Raw genomic sequence first — 14384 nt, forward strand, 5'->3', positions numbered from 1 at the left:
AGGGATAAATATGTGAGAGGGATGTATAGGAGATATAATGAAAGACTTCGGCTCCAAAACTTGGTCGTTTGACGTACAACAGGGAACACCTCAGTATTGTACACAGAAGGGCAAATGCCCACATCAGAAATGGCGCCGGCAACCACTTACTGGCAGCGGCCTCCTCACCTGTAGGGGTAGAAACAAGATGGCGGTGGAATCATGCGACTTCAGGCATGACGTCACCTCTGACTATGATTGACTGAAGCCTGCGCCCGTCATGTGAGGAGAATTCCAGGCGGGGCGGGCCGAGGGTGTGGGCGTGGTCAGCATATGAAGGAGGCTTGGAGTGGGGAAGATTGTAGAGGAGCGAGATGTCGCCGGGCAGAGTGTGGGGGAGGGTCGGGGCTCTGTCAGGTGCCCTGGCCGTCAGTCTGGGAGCCTATGGAGCCCATGGTGAGAGGGGGGCAAGGCTTCACTATATATACATATGGGGTGACTGTCTGTAGCTCGGTTTATCCTCTCTATGGTTATTGATGTGTAGTATGATATTAGACATGACCGTGCTGCACCTACCCAACTGTAAACCTTAGCTGTCCCTTTTAAAAAAATGTCTGCCATCATGTTTAAAGTGAAGATAACTCCGGGCTGGGAAATAAGTCCATGTAAATGATGTCTGGCCCCTGGGGGCCCACCTATATTATATCCCTGGGGTGGGTATCCTCGGCCCTCCAGCTGTGGTGGAACTACAAGTCCCATGAGGCATTGCAAGACTCTGACTGGCATGACTCCCAGAAGCACGATGGGGTTTGGGAGTCTTGCCTGTGGCTGGCAGATTCTTGCAATGCCTCATGGGACTTGTAGTTCCACAGGTGCCAAGATTATTTCATATCTGTGTCTTCCTGACCTCATCCTCCCACTGACATGCCCCCCCCCTCCTCCACTGGCCGCTGTAGATGGAACCATAGAAGACCCCCCTGTAGCCGGTCACATGTCTCACCTGATGGAACCATAGAAGACCCCCCTGTAGCCGGTCACATGTTTCGTCTGATGGAACCATAGAAGACCCCCCTGTAGCCGGTCACATGTCTCACCTGATGGAACCATTGAAGACCCCCCGTGATGTGATGTAACCCATCTCTGTTTCTCTTGCAGGATTCAGACGCAGTGACCGCGATGATCACCTGAAAGAGGTGAGACTTCCTCGCGTGGCGTCCATTTTCTTTCTTTGGCGCTATAATAGTAATGATGGCGGATCGCGAGGGTTAGATGAAGTGTTTCCAAACATTTAGCGCAGTTACATTTAACCTCCTCCAGCCTCCCCTCCCCCCCATCTACATACATGCATCGCCCTCCCGTAGCCCATCGCCCTCCCGTAGCCCATCGCCCTCCCGTAGCCCATCGCCCTCCCGTAGCCCATCGCCCTCCCGTAGCCCATCAGCCTCCTATACCCCATCCTGCCAGATACCCCATCACCCTCCTATACCCCATCCTGCCAGATACCCCATCCTGCCAGATACCCCATCCTGCCAGATACCCCATCACCCTCCTATACCCCATCCTGCCAGATACCCCTTTCTTCCCTTGCTAATTCCTGTACACAGAAGTCCCGGGACCGCAGCGTCACATGACCACAACTGTAGGTGACTACAAAGGGGATTTAGACCCGCGAGGGCGGTTGGATGGGTAGCAGGAGCTCAGCCCTGTCCCCAGCTCTCAACCAATCCCTCTCCCCCAAAAAAAACCCCTCACCTCGGCCCCGCCCTCCGACATTTGTGTGGGGCTCATGTGACATCGCCGGGAGCTCAAACTCCCAGGAGAATGCACTCTAACAATGGACAGCTCCAGCAGGAGGTACAAGAGGTGCTAAGAGTGTTTTGTGTCGTCTGTTTATATAAAGTTCTCCGAAGTCCCTCACCCGACATTTCTCTTCTTACAGCTGTTTGCCACTGGGAACCAATACCACTTCCTGCACAGCCTGGCCCTACTGGCCGTACCGCACTGCAGGCGCCCCCTGCTGGTACGTCAGCTCACCCCTGGAACTCCCCATCCCTCTGTATCACACCTTATCCCTGTCTCTGATCTCCTCTCACCCCTGGAACTCTCCATCCCTCTGTATCCCCCCTTATACCTGTCTCGGATCTCCCCTCACCTCTGGAACTCTCCGTCCCTCTGTATCACACCTTATCCCTGTCTCTGATCTCCTCTCACCCCTGGAACTCTCCATCCCTCTGTATCCCCCCTTATACCTGTCTCGGATCTCCCCTCACCTCTGGAACTCTCCGTCCCTCTGTATCACACCTTATCCCTGTCTCTGATCTCCTCTCACCCCTGGAACTCTCCATCCCTCTGTATCCCCCCTTATACCTGTCTCGGATCTCCCCTCACCTCTGGAACTCTCCGTCCCTCTGTATCACACCTTATCCCTGTCTCTGATCTCCTCTCACCCCTGGAACTCTCCATCCCTCTGTATCCCCCCTTATACCTGTCTCGGATCTCCCCTCACCTCTGGAACTCTCCGTCCCTCTGTATCACACCTTATCCCTGTCTCTGATCTCCTCTCACCCCTGGAACTCTCCATCCCTCTGTATCCCCCCTTATACCTGTCTCGGATCTCCCCTCACCTCTGGAACTCTCCGTCCCTCTGTATCACACCTTATCCCTGTCTCTGATCTCCTCTCACCCCTGGAACTCTCCATCCCTCTGTATCCCCCCTTATACCTGTCTCGGATCTCCCCTCACCTCTGGAACTCTCCGTCCCTCTGTATCACACCTTATCCCTGTCTCTGATCTCCTCTCACCCCTGGAACTCTCCATCCCTCTGTATCCCCCCTTATACCTGTCTCGGATCTCCCCTCACCTCTGGAACTCTCCGTCCCTCTGTATCACACCTTATCCCTGTCTCTGATCTCCTCTCACCCCTGGAACTCTCCATCCCTCTGTATCCCCCCTTATACCTGTCTCGGATCTCCCCTCACCTCTGGAACTCTCCGTCCCTCTGTATCACACCTTATCCCTGTCTCTGATCTCCTCTCACCCCTGGAACTCTCCATCCCTCTGTATCCCCCCTTATACCTGTCTCGGATCTCCCCTCACCTCTGGAACTCTCCGTCCCTCTGTATCACACCTTATCCCTGTCTCTGATCTCCTCTCACCCCTGGAACTCTCCATCCCTCTGTATCCCCCCTTATACCTGTCTCGGATCTCCCCTCACCTCTGGAACTCTCCGTCCCTCTGTATCACACCTTATCCCTGTCTCTGATCTCCTCTCACCCCTGGAACTCTCCATCCCTCTGTATCCCCCCTTATACCTGTCTCGGATCTCCCCTCACCTCTGGAACTCTCCGTCCCTCTGTATCACACCTTATCCCTGTCTCTGATCTCCTCTCACCCCTGGAACTCTCCATCCCTCTGTATCCCCCCTTATACCTGTCTCGGATCTCCCCTCACCTCTGGAACTCTCCGTCCCTCTGTATCACACCTTATCCCTGTCTCTGATCTCCTCTCACCCCTGGAACTCTCCATCCCTCTGTATCCCCCCTTATACCTGTCTCGGATCTCCCCTCACCTCTGGAACTCTCCGTCCCTCTGTATCACACCTTATCCCTGTCTCTGATCTCCTCTCACCCCTGGAACTCTCCATCCCTCTGTATCCCCCCTTATACCTGTCTCGGATCTCCCCTCACCTCTGGAACTCTCCGTCCCTCTGTATCACACCTTATCCCTGTCTCTGATCTCCTCTCACCCCTGGAACTCTCCATCCCTCTGTATCCCCCCTTATACCTGTCTCGGATCTCCCCTCACCTCTGGAACTCTCCGTCCCTCTGTATCACACCTTATCCCTGTCTCTGATCTCCTCTCACCCCTGGAACTCTCCATCCCTCTGTATCCCCCCTTATACCTGTCTCGGATCTCCCCTCACCTCTGGAACTCTCCGTCCCTCTGTATCACACCTTATCCCTGTCTCTGATCTCCTCTCACCCCTGGAACTCTCCATCCCTCTGTATCCCCCCTTATACCTGTCTCGGATCTCCCCTCACCTCTGGAACTCTCCGTCCCTCTGTATCACACCTTATCCCTGTCTCTGATCTCCTCTCACCCCTGGAACTCTCCATCCCTCTGTATCCCCCCTTATACCTGTCTCGGATCTCCCCTCACCTCTGGAACTCTCCGTCCCTCTGTATCACACCTTATCCCTGTCTCTGATCTCCTCTCACCCCTGGAACTCTCCATCCCTCTGTATCCCCCCTTATACCTGTCTCGGATCTCCCCTCACCTCTGGAACTCTCCGTCCCTCTGTATCACACCTTATCCCTGTCTCTGATCTCCTCTCACCCCTGGAACTCTCCATCCCTCTGTATCCCCCCTTATACCTGTCTCGGATCTCCCCTCACCTCTGGAACTCTCCGTCCCTCTGTATCACACCTTATCCCTGTCTCTGATCTCCTCTCACCCCTGGAACTCTCCATCCCTCTGTATCCCCCCTTATACCTGTCTCGGATCTCCCCTCACCTCTGGAACTCTCCGTCCCTCTGTATCACACCTTATCCCTGTCTCTGATCTCCTCTCACCCCTGGAACTCTCCATCCCTCTGTATCCCCCCTTATACCTGTCTCGGATCTCCCCTCACCTCTGGAACTCTCCGTCCCTCTGTATCACACCTTATCCCTGTCTCTGATCTCCTCTCACCCCTGGAACTCTCCATCCCTCTGTATCCCCCCTTATACCTGTCTCGGATCTCCCCTCACCTCTGGAACTCTCCGTCCCTCTGTATCACACCTTATCCCTGTCTCTGATCTCCTCTCACCCCTGGAACTCTCCATCCCTCTGTATCCCCCCTTATACCTGTCTCGGATCTCCCCTCACCTCTGGAACTCTCCGTCCCTCTGTATCACACCTTATCCCTGTCTCTGATCTCCTCTCACCCCTGGAACTCTCCATCCCTCTGTATCCCCCCTTATACCTGTCTCGGATCTCCCCTCACCTCTGGAACTCTCCGTCCCTCTGTATCACACCTTATCCCTGTCTCTGATCTCCTCTCACCCCTGGAACTCTCCATCCCTCTGTATCCCCCCTTATACCTGTCTCGGATCTCCCCTCACCTCTGGAACTCTCCGTCCCTCTGTATCACACCTTATCCCTGTCTCTGATCTCCTCTCACCCCTGGAACTCTCCATCCCTCTGTATCCCCCCTTATACCTGTCTCGGATCTCCCCTCACCTCTGGAACTCTCCGTCCCTCTGTATCACACCTTATCCCTGTCTCTGATCTCCTCTCACCCCTGGAACTCTCCATCCCTCTGTATCCCCCCTTATACCTGTCTCGGATCTCCCCTCACCTCTGGAACTCTCCGTCCCTCTGTATCACACCTTATCCCTGTCTCTGATCTCCTCTCACCCCTGGAACTCTCCATCCCTCTGTATCCCCCCTTATACCTGTCTCGGATCTCCCCTCACCTCTGGAACTCTCCGTCCCTCTGTATCACACCTTATCCCTGTCTCTGATCTCCTCTCACCCCTGGAACTCCCCATCCCTCTGTATATTAGGTTGTGGTGTTTGGACATTATACGCAGTGGCTGGCACAGAATGTTGTGTGTTTGGCTCCCCCTGCAGGCGGGATCTCTGATGACATCGGGAATTGTTCTGTTCTGTGGGACGTTCTATTACCATGCCGTGTCTGGGAACCCCGCTCTCACTAAGGTTGCACCTTATGGGGGCACCCTGCTGATCCTCGGGTGGGCTGCCATGGCCCTCTGAACATTCGGGACTCATCCCTATCCCGGGATTCCTACGTTATCCTCAAAATTCCAAATTAAATCTTTTTATCGCGTTTATCATGTCAAAGTCATTTTGTAGTAAATATTTTTTCCTGAACAGCTTCTGTGTGTTTGTTCTTTATCTGTATATAGCTCTGGCATATACCGCAGCGCTGTACAGAGGAGCTTACACTCTAATGTCCCCTCCCCCCCACAGTCACATCAGTCTCTGTACAGCGGAGCTTACACTCTGTCCCCTCCCCCCACAGTCACATCAGTCTCTGTACAGAGGAGCTTACACTCTAATGTCCCCTCCCCCACAGTCAAAATGCCCCCTCCCCCCCAGAGTCACATCAGTCTCTGTACAGAGGAGCTTACACACTAATGTCCCCTCCCCCACAGTCACATCAGTCTCCGTACAGAGGAGCTTACACTCTAATGTCCCCCCACAGTCACATCAGTCTCTGTACAGAGGAGCTTACACTCTAATGCCCCCAAGTGTCCAAGGTCGTTGCAGCTCAATATTCTGGCTGCATGGGACACACTGGCTCAGTTCCTGGACCTCCCCATGTTGTTGTCCAGCAAGACAAAGCTTGCCCTGAGGTGACGGATCTCCAACACTGCGCTGGAAGATCCTTAGTCCCAAGGGTGTGAAAGGTTCTCATGGCAGGTGGCAGTCTGGAAGGTAGGAGAGCAGTTCTAGAGAACCTCTTGCTTCAAGGGACCTGGTTGGTGGTGGGAATCATGACTTCTGGTTAACATCTTGCAGCTCAGGGTGATTTGGTTGTCTCCTCAACTCTGGATTCCCTATTTATGGGCCCAACTGACCAGGATTCAGTCGGACATCAACCTTTGGGGGAGGCCCCAGAAATCACGCAGCTCAAAGAGAAGCAGACCTGATCCTGTCCTGGGGGGAACTTCTCGTGTTGGTTCCGTCTGCTATATACATCCCAGATGAAGAGAATTGGCAGCTGTACTTTCTCAGTCTTCACTATTGGTGGTCCCTTCGCACAAGGGTGTTTCAGGACCTTTTGCCTCGCATCGGGGGACACTGAAAGTGGACCTCCTGGCGTCCAAGTTCACCAACAAACTCGGCAAGCTTATAGCCAGGGCCAGGGATTGCCAGGCCTTTGCAGTGGACGCCTTGTTGGCCCTCTGGGATCAGTTCAGCCTGATCTTCACTTTCCTTCCTCTGAAATACTTGTCTTCACTCCTTCACACTATTGAGGAGGACATTGTGGTGATCCTCATTGCTCCCAATTGGCCCAGGACACCATGCTATGGGGTCAAACTTCTTGGAAGCAGACTGTCCGTTCGCACTTCTTCCAGATCTTCTGTCCCAAGGACCGGTATTCCACCTTGCTTCTCAGTCACTGATTTAACGGCCTGGCTGTTGAAGCGCAGCTTCTGAAGGACAGAAGACTCTTAGACGTTGTTATCTCTTCGCTTCTAGAAGAGAGGAAGTTCACCTCCCGCAAGGGTTACCATCACACTTGGTTTTTTTGCTTGGTGTGAAGTGAGGAAGTTTCATGCCAGGATGTACTCAACATGATGCATCCTATGTTTCCTTTAGTCTGACCTAGACGAGAGTTTAGCCTTGACTACTATCAAAGGCCCAATTTGTGGCTTGGTGATTTTTTTTCTTTTATTGTCCGATTGCCTCTCATTCTGTAGTGAAGGGGTTCGCTCATGTTGTCCCCCCTGTATGCACCCCAGTGACTCTGTAGGACCTCAACTTAGTTGAGGTAGAAGCCCCCTTCGAACCTCTCAGAGATATCCCTCTGACCCTTCTTACTCGCAAGGTTACCTCCCTCCTCACCATCACTGCTGTTCATGTTTCTGAGTTGGAGGCCTTGACTTGAAAAGAGCCTTATCTGCGAGGATAAGGTAGCACTGAGACTTAAGGCCTCCATTCTTTCTAAGATGGTCTCCACCTTAACCAGTGCATTGTTTTGACTCTCCTTTATGTCCCGCACCAAAACCTCCTGGAGAAGTTTCCCTCCGCTGTTTGCATGTGGTTCAGGCTTTTGGAATTCACCTCAGTGCTACAGCTTCCATCTGCAAATCTACTTCCTCTTTGTCAGTCCTAAGGGTCCCTGTATGGGGCAGCCGGCTTCCCATCACACTATTGATAGGTGGACATGGCAAGCTTTCACTTAGGCCTTTGAGTTGAAGGGTAATGTACCACCGCCACTCCTGCAGAGGCTCACTTCTTGGCCTTCCAGCATCAGGCTTCAGTATCCCAAATCTGTAGAGCTGCCCCCTGGTCTTCTGTTCACAGGTGGATGTTCAGGCCTCAGCCGCAAGGTTCTTCAGGTGGCCCTCTGAATTGTGGGCCTTTCTGTTACTGTTCCCTGTTGGAGTTGGTTGTTTTCATGGGCCATTTAGCCATTTTTATGGCTCTGTCCGCTGTCCCTCTGTTGGACTGCTTTTTGGACGTACCATTGGTTCCAGAATGAACTCCCCGTGTCCTGTAATGTACAATCAAGAAAACAGGATTTTGCCTTGCCCATAAAATAAGATTCTTGGAGTATATCACATGACACAAAACCCCCCCCCCCCCCCCAACACCCACGCCCCCCCCCCCCCCCCCTCGGGGTGTCTGGGATCTGCTCTTGTACCGCTTACTATAAAACTAAGGCAGGCTGGCAGTGGAAGGGTTATATGCAGGGCTGTCCTGACGGTTTGGATTTGCCAGTGTCCTGTGTTTTTCCTTTGGGAGGACACACTTTGGTAAGGGGTAGGACCTCCTTTCACATGGATAATTGGCAGTATGGAGTCATCGAGATGCTGGAAATGTTTGTTAGGATTTTATACTATGTAGGCTCAGATGCATGATGGGATTCTTGTAGACTTGTGAGCTGCAATGTATATTGCAACCCTTCCATTCCAACTCCTCCCAAAGTCTCTGTTTACATACAGTATATTGCCAAAAGTATTGGGCCCCTCCCCCTCCAAATCATTGGATTCGGGTGTTCCGTGACATTTCCCGGCTACTAAATATTCCGCCGCGGTCACCTGTTACTGGGATTATAACAAAGTGGAAGCAACCTGGAGTCCCAATACTTTTGGCAGTATAGCGTATGTGCATTTGTCATGTGACGCACCGTGTGTTACAATCTGGTACCAGTCCGCTCTGTTGGGGATTTGCTTTGCTGGAATTGCCCCCAAAGAGGAGCAAACGGGATCCATGTGAACGTATTGAATTGGATTTATGCCGTGCACGGCACATTGTATTCATTCTCTCTGACCTCCCTCATCACCAAGGAGTCTCCTCCCCCCCCCCCCCCCAGAACTGTATTTTACTGGAGGTTTATTGTTTCCTTGTACTATTCTTTGTGAATTGTGGAGCGCGAACATTCCAGGGTGTCAGCAGTTCCTGTGAACCACCAAATCTGTCACCAACAATCATTTACAGCCGAAGTCGCTGAGATTGCAAATCTAACTTTGTGTTTGATCCAGTAACAGCCGAGCCTCCCGATTGATGTCTGTATGCTTTATTATTATTATTATAGAGGATTTATATAGCGCCAACAGTGTGCGCAGCGCTGTACAATATAAGGAAGACATTACAATCACAATACAATTCAAGACAAGATGGTAAGGAGGGCCCCGCCCCTGAGGGCTTACAATCTAAAAGGGAGGGGGAAGTGATACATGAGGAGGTAGCTGTGTGGGGATGAATTGTATGAGAACGTGATGGTGGAGTGGTTTGGTTGAGGTGGGATCGGCTTCCTTGAAGAGATGAGTCTTAAAGGAGAACTATGGGGTCAGTGTTTTTCTCCATAGTTCTCCTTAGGGTAACGGGAGGACACAAACTAGCGTCCTCCCGTCACCCTAAGCTCAGTATATAGGGAGCTACAGCTCGCGGTATACTGAGACGCCGCAGCTGAAGCGGATCCCGACAATTGTGCTGGGATCCGCCCAGCCTATCTAGAGGCAGAGCCAGCTGTACCCGCCCCCTCCCCCGTCCGATCCGCCAGTCAGCGCTGGCGGAGCGGGGAGGGGGGAATCCAGCCCCTCCCCTGTCACCGCAGAGAGAGCCGTGACAGGATCGAGAGGCGAGCGAACGCCGGTATGTGTTCCCTCACTTCCCGATCTATTGAAGCGACATGTGACAGTCTAATTGTTACAGTTCGGCTAGAACTATGAGGTGAGTGAAAAGCACTCCCCTCATAGTTCTCCTTTAAGGGATCGCCTAAAGGCAGTCAGAGTGGGAGATAGACGGACCGGTTGGGGTAAAGAGTTCCATAGGATGGGAGAGACTCTAGTGCAGTCCTGGAGGTGAGTATGGGAGGAGTTGATGAGGTTGCTGGAAATCAGGAGGTCTTGGGAAGAGCGGAGGGGACGGTTAGGGTGATACTTTGAGACAAGGTTTGAGATGTAGCCGGGGGCGGAGCTGTGGATGGCTTTGTACGTGGTTGTTAATATTTTAAACTTTAACCTTTGGGCTATTGGAAGCCAGTGGAGGTATGGGGGGGCGGGGGGATGGAGGCCAGTGCCGGGATTGGCAGAGGGGGGTTTGCAGACACTGAACTGTTGGTTAGGTGGATGAGTCTAGCAGCTGAATTCATGATGGACTGAAGGGGGGAGGAGCCTGTGTAGTGGAAAGCCAATGAGGAGGGAGTTGCAATAGTCAAGACGAGAGATGACAAGGGAGTGTATGAGTAATTTAGCAGTTTCATTGGTGGCTTTATGTCCTGGCTTTATGTCCTGAGTTACAGCCGCTTGATTGCCTGTTAAAGCCCAACTCTGAGCTGAATGTCCTCGAGAACGAAAAAAAACCGAGCTGCAATACTCGCCTCCTCTCCAGTCACCTGCAATACCTTTTCATCGACACGATGTCCTCCTCGGTCTTCCTGGTTGGGTGATGCTTATTGTCATTCATTGCTGAAGACACGGGACATACTGGGGGGGTGCAGCACATCATGGACCCACCCTTGAAGGAGGTGTCACAGTCACGATGCTGAAAGCGTTGAGGATTGCCCACCACTGGAAAAGGTGCAAAGAGAGAGGACTTAATTTCTCGTCCATTGGGGGACACAAAGTTCTTTGGCCCAGCTGTCTACAGGAGGGTTTGGACACTGACAAAAGTAAAACTGGAGGTCGGCCCCGCAATAACCTTTCCTTCTACTACCAGCATTCCTCAGTGTCCTTGGAGGACAGGCTCGCTTGTGTGAGTAGGCCATAGGCTGAGCACCAGGAGCTTCCTATCTTGCCCGGGTTACTAGACGCCTTTTTAAAATCCCCACGTTCCTACTTTGGAAGTGGTTTGCACTGAGGGACCCGGAGCCCACGTCGGCCACTGGGTGGATCGTCTTGCTCTTGCATTGCAATTAGCCACGTGGAACTCTGATCTTTGGCCCCTTGTTACTGCTAGGCTACGGTGACCATGGTCACCACCGTCGCTTGGACCGTGACCTGCTACTAGCTGTTTGGGTTTTGTGAGTACCCGAGGCCTTACCTCAAACCCTGAGCTTTACATTGCTTAAAGGAGAACTATGAGGGGGAGGGGCTTTTCACTCACCTCATAGTTCTAGCCGACCTGTGACAATGAGACTGTCACAGGTCGGCTCAGTAGATCGGGAGGTGAGAGAACACATACCGGCTTTCGCTCACCTCTCGATCCTGTCACGGCTCTCTGCCGTGACAGAGGAGGGACTGGATTCCCCCCTCCCCGCTCCGATCCTCCAGCGCTGACTGGCGGAACGGACGGGGGACGGGGCGGGTACAGCTGGCTCTGCCTCTAGATAGGCGGAGCCAGCTGTCACTCACGCAGCTGGGCGGATTTCGACATCGATGTCGAGATCCGCTGCAGCGTCTCAGTATACCGCGAGCTGTAGCTCCCTATATACTGAGCTTAGGGTGACGGGAGGACGCTAGTTTGTGTCCTCCCGTTACCCTAAGGAGAACTATGGGGGAAAGCCCTGACCCCATAGTTCTCCTTTAATAGTTGACGTATATGGCTAATCCTAGGGATCGTACCACTGCAATGGGTGACCCCAGCTTACACTCCACAGTTCCGGGGCTGCTTGTTCTGTGCCTTCTGAAGGTGCTGGCGCCTGCAACCTTCCATCCTGTTATCCTCTGCTCCTGGAGTCTGTCATCATTGGGAGTCCTTCCTAGGTACATGGGGTGCGGCCAAGTTCCCTGCTTTGTTGACATTGTGACCCAATTCACCCAGTTCTCGCTCGACCCGGACTACAAAGGCCGGAAGCGTGCCCCGCTCCTTACCCTGCAGATTCTAGAGCTGGTCTACTTGCGGCCTTAGTGGCTTCAGAGCCATCGGCTGCAGCAATTATTTAGTATTTGGAGTCATTGCACGGGACATACTGGGGGGTGCAGCACATCATGGACTAGGGTTGCCACCTGTCCAGAATTCACCCAGACAGTCCAGGTTTTGAATGCTGTGTCCGGGTTTCATGGCAGCAGAAACCCGGACACAAGATGTCAGGCAGACAGGGGCAACCAAAATTAAGATAGGAGCTACTGGCCCCCCACTGAAAATAATCTCAACTGTGATATTTACATATGAATGGGTGGTGCTATTTACATATGAATAAGCCACAACTTATTCTCCCCCCAAAAAAGTCAGCGCGCCGCTAGAGTGTGTTCGGGTTTCGCTTAAAGAAAAGGTGGCAACCCTATCATGGACCCATCCTTGAAGGAGGTGTCACAGTCATGACATTAGTTGGACATTAGTCATGACATCACCTGGTTGGATGAAACTTGGGGAGTCGCGGCCTTTTGCTATTTAGTTTGGAATCAAGAGAAGGTTTTGGCATTCGTCGATGTTGGTGCGCCGCCATACGTCTGGAGAATCAGCGTTCTGCTCCATTCGAGGGTTTTATAAAACCCCTGGAGCTGCAAAAACCTTTTCATGGCACCCGCTGCCGAGAAGTCACACCCACAGGGCCTTGCAAACCAGAACTAACCTTGTTTGGTGGAGGAGGAGGAATGAGAAGAGAGCTTGCCTTTGGAAAGTAAAACAAGGCGCGTGAAACCGTCATCACAGCGTGCGATACCACCGACCACTGCTGGAGTATTGCCCCTGCACCCGAGTGTTCACCAGTGTGCTGCCCCTAGTGTTAGCCTAACAGCATTCTCATGGTAACCCCATTGGGGGATACTTAGTCAACCTCCCAAGCTCCCGAATGGAACAGACGTGCAGCGGCTAAAAATTTGTTTCGTTTAGTTTCTGATTTCCTTTATTTCCTTTTTGGAATTCGGATCCTAATATGTGTTTCGTTTCGGGAATCGGATTGGGAATTCGGACGAATTCCCGAAAATTCAACTCGAGGTGGGGTAGCAGAATTGGCGCATTTGTCATTTCTGGTGGCTGTGCTCTCGCCTTTACTATTAAAGGGACATTAACCCCTTCGTGACGGGAGACGTACACTGTACGTCCCGTCACGAAGTGCCTATATGACTGGCCACGTACACTGTACGTCCCGTCATGAAGTGCCTATATGACTGGCCACGTACACTGTACGTCCCGTCACGAAGTGCCTATATGACTGGTCACGTACACTGTACGTCCCGTCACGAAGTGCCTATATGACTGGCCACGTACACTATACGTCCCGTCACAAAGTGCCTATATGACTGGCCACGTACACTGTACGTCCCGTCACAAAGTGCCTATATGACTGGCCACATACACTGTACGTCCCATCACGAAGTGCCTATATGACTGGCCACGTACACTGTACGTCCCGTCACGAAGTGCCTATATGACTGGCCACGTGCACTGCACATGACGAGTTATATCAGGCTTTGTAATGCCGGTAACAGCTAATTCTCAGCGGTTACCAGTCATTAATGAATGTCTCAGTATTTAGGCATTCATCAATGAAATAGTTAAGCTTTTGTAAAAGCTTCTTTGTTTCATTAATGAAAGAATGAAGTCGTTGCATGCAAATACAGGAGCGCTAAATAGCGATCCCTTTATTTGGCAGCTGAAGAGAGCAGAGAGGCAGCAGAGTGAGTCACCTCCTCTGCTATTCGTTTTGACAGCTCCATAGACCGGCCCGATGTTTATGATACATTTCACCAAAGAGATACAATGTATCTCTTTGAGTGAAATGTATCGGACTTCTGATCGTCTGGGCCGATCAAAGAGCTTTTAGTGAGATCTGAATCTGACATGCTGTCAGGATCAGTCTCTAAGGCCCGGTTCCCACCTGGGCGTTTTTCCGCGCTTTCGTACTCGCGGAAAAACGCTCAAACAGGGAAATGCCATTATTTTCAATGTGCATGGTTCCCATCTGGGCGTTTTTCCGCGAGTACGAACGCGCGGGAAACCGCCCTACGCCCAAAGAAGTACATGTACTTCTTTGGGGCGTTTTGGTCGGGCCTTTTACATTGGTAAACAGCCAACTAGCCCTCGGAAACACGCGTTTGTCGCGCGTTTTTTATCGCGAATCGCGGTAAAAACGCGCGACAAACGCGCATATTCAATCCGCCTAGGTGTGAACCCAGCCTTAGGTTACTAGTTTTTTATCCTAATTTTTTTATATTTTATTCAAACTAAGTGAGGCGTTAGACACACATATGTGATATAATTATATAGCCCTGTCTGTCCTCTAACATACAATATATAATATGTGCGGGGACATTTAGTAAGAAAGTATATGACTGACGTGGAAG

The 14384-nt window shown here is 51.9% G+C and overlaps 1 protein-coding gene across 1 annotated transcript; it reads left to right on the forward strand.

The window, feature by feature from the left end:
- The first annotated feature begins 330 nt into the window (after nucleotides 1–330).
- Nucleotides 331–5774, forward strand: TMEM256 (transmembrane protein 256). Its single transcript, XM_018575200.1, has 4 exons — nucleotides 331–435; nucleotides 1135–1172; nucleotides 1919–1999; nucleotides 5593–5774. The coding sequence occupies exons 1-4, from the start codon at nucleotides 354–356 to the stop codon at nucleotides 5734–5736; spliced, it is 345 nt and encodes a 114-aa protein (XP_018430702.1). The 5' UTR covers nucleotides 331–353; the 3' UTR covers nucleotides 5737–5774.
- The last annotated feature ends 8610 nt before the right edge of the window (nucleotides 5775–14384 follow it).

Source organism: Nanorana parkeri, unplaced genomic scaffold, assembly GCF_000935625.1.
Source record: "Nanorana parkeri isolate BGI_ZX_2015 unplaced genomic scaffold, ASM93562v1 scaffold3628, whole genome shotgun sequence".
NCBI lineage: Eukaryota > Metazoa > Chordata > Amphibia > Anura > Dicroglossidae > Nanorana > Nanorana parkeri.

Excerpts from the sequence above, each read along its gene's own strand:
- TMEM256 (XM_018575200.1), top strand. The coding sequence starts at position 354 with ATGTCGCCGGGCAGAGTGTGGGGGAGGGTCGGGGCTCTGTCAGGTGCC. Across the intron at positions 436-1,134 it reads GGGAGCCTATGGAGCCCATG|GATTCAGACGCAGTGACCGC; the intron begins GTGAGAGGGGGG and ends TTTCTCTTGCAG. Across the intron at positions 2,000-5,592 it reads ACTGCAGGCGCCCCCTGCTG|GCGGGATCTCTGATGACATC; the intron begins GTACGTCAGCTC and ends CTCCCCCTGCAG.